We start from the raw sequence: 1001 nt of genomic DNA on the forward strand, positions 1-1001 counted from the left end.
CGGGAAGTGGGAGAAAAATGGGTGTGAGTTACATACATACAAACATACAAGTGAAGCTAATAAAAGCGTGTTAAAAAAGCGTGTTAAAAATCTACCAACGGCGTTAATATGCGTTCACACTAAATAACATATCCAACTGCAAGTCCGATTCTTCGCCCTTCCTTAGCATTTAAGTTTCCATATCCTATGTCCTTTTCCTTTTCAGGAACTTCCTCGTCAACAGTATTAAAAGAATAAGTTCTTTAAACTGTGTTTAAAAATTCCTAATCTATACTCAATATATAAAGCTGAGTAGTTTGTATGTTTGCATCGACCACCGAGACGATTAGATGAAATTTGGGTTCCGTTAAGACAATTAGATAAAATTTGGAAATCCCACGGAAACGTGCACTATGCGTGGGTATCCCTGAAACTTTACTTTCCTTAAAACGAACGAAAACCTAGCTCTATGCATATGGACTTATTAAAGATTTTATCAATCTACCCTACATAAAAATAAAACAAAAATTACATATGTCCCAAAGTTAAGCATGGACGGCCGATGGTTATGGTTGTATTTCTCTATGAACATCCTGTACTCTTCGTCCAGCGCATCATATTGTGTTTGCTATCAAAGAGAAGCTAATTTAAACAATAAAATATAACTAGGATCAGTACTTTAATACTATATTGTGCGTAAAACGGGTTATAATCAATTGAAACTTTAATCAAACTGTGCTTAGATTATATATTTTTTTATTAGAGTGGGAATGGGAGGCAAGTGAATGGAATAAAAGGGGAAAAGCAAAGCAACATGCGTTAATGTTTGTGCGTCAGTTTCTGTATTAGTGGGTCCGTGTGTACGTATGTGTGGGTGTGTGTATGCAGACATGTGTGTTCCTCTTCTTTGTATGAACGCACGCACACACGCAAATGCGCGCGTGTGTTTTATACGTGTATATTTGTGTAGTTATAAATGTTTATGTGCGCATGTGTGTGCGTGTGTGTGTGTATGTGTGTGC

The 1001-nt window shown here is 36.6% G+C and overlaps 1 protein-coding gene across 1 annotated transcript in view; it reads left to right on the top strand.

Annotated features, from left to right (window-relative positions):
* LOC119837144 (protein EFR3 homolog cmp44E) overlaps positions 1-1001 on the top strand; it is a 25651-nt gene that overhangs the window by 19101 nt on the left and 5549 nt on the right. The window contains 1 exon segment of the mRNA XM_038362665.1: positions 206-222. Within this exon segment, the coding sequence (XP_038218593.1) occupies positions 206-222 (17 nt within the window).

The sequence above is a fragment of the Zerene cesonia genome, chromosome 26 (genome assembly GCF_012273895.1).
Source record: "Zerene cesonia ecotype Mississippi chromosome 26, Zerene_cesonia_1.1, whole genome shotgun sequence".
NCBI classification, from domain to species: Eukaryota; Metazoa; Arthropoda; class Insecta; order Lepidoptera; family Pieridae; genus Zerene; species Zerene cesonia.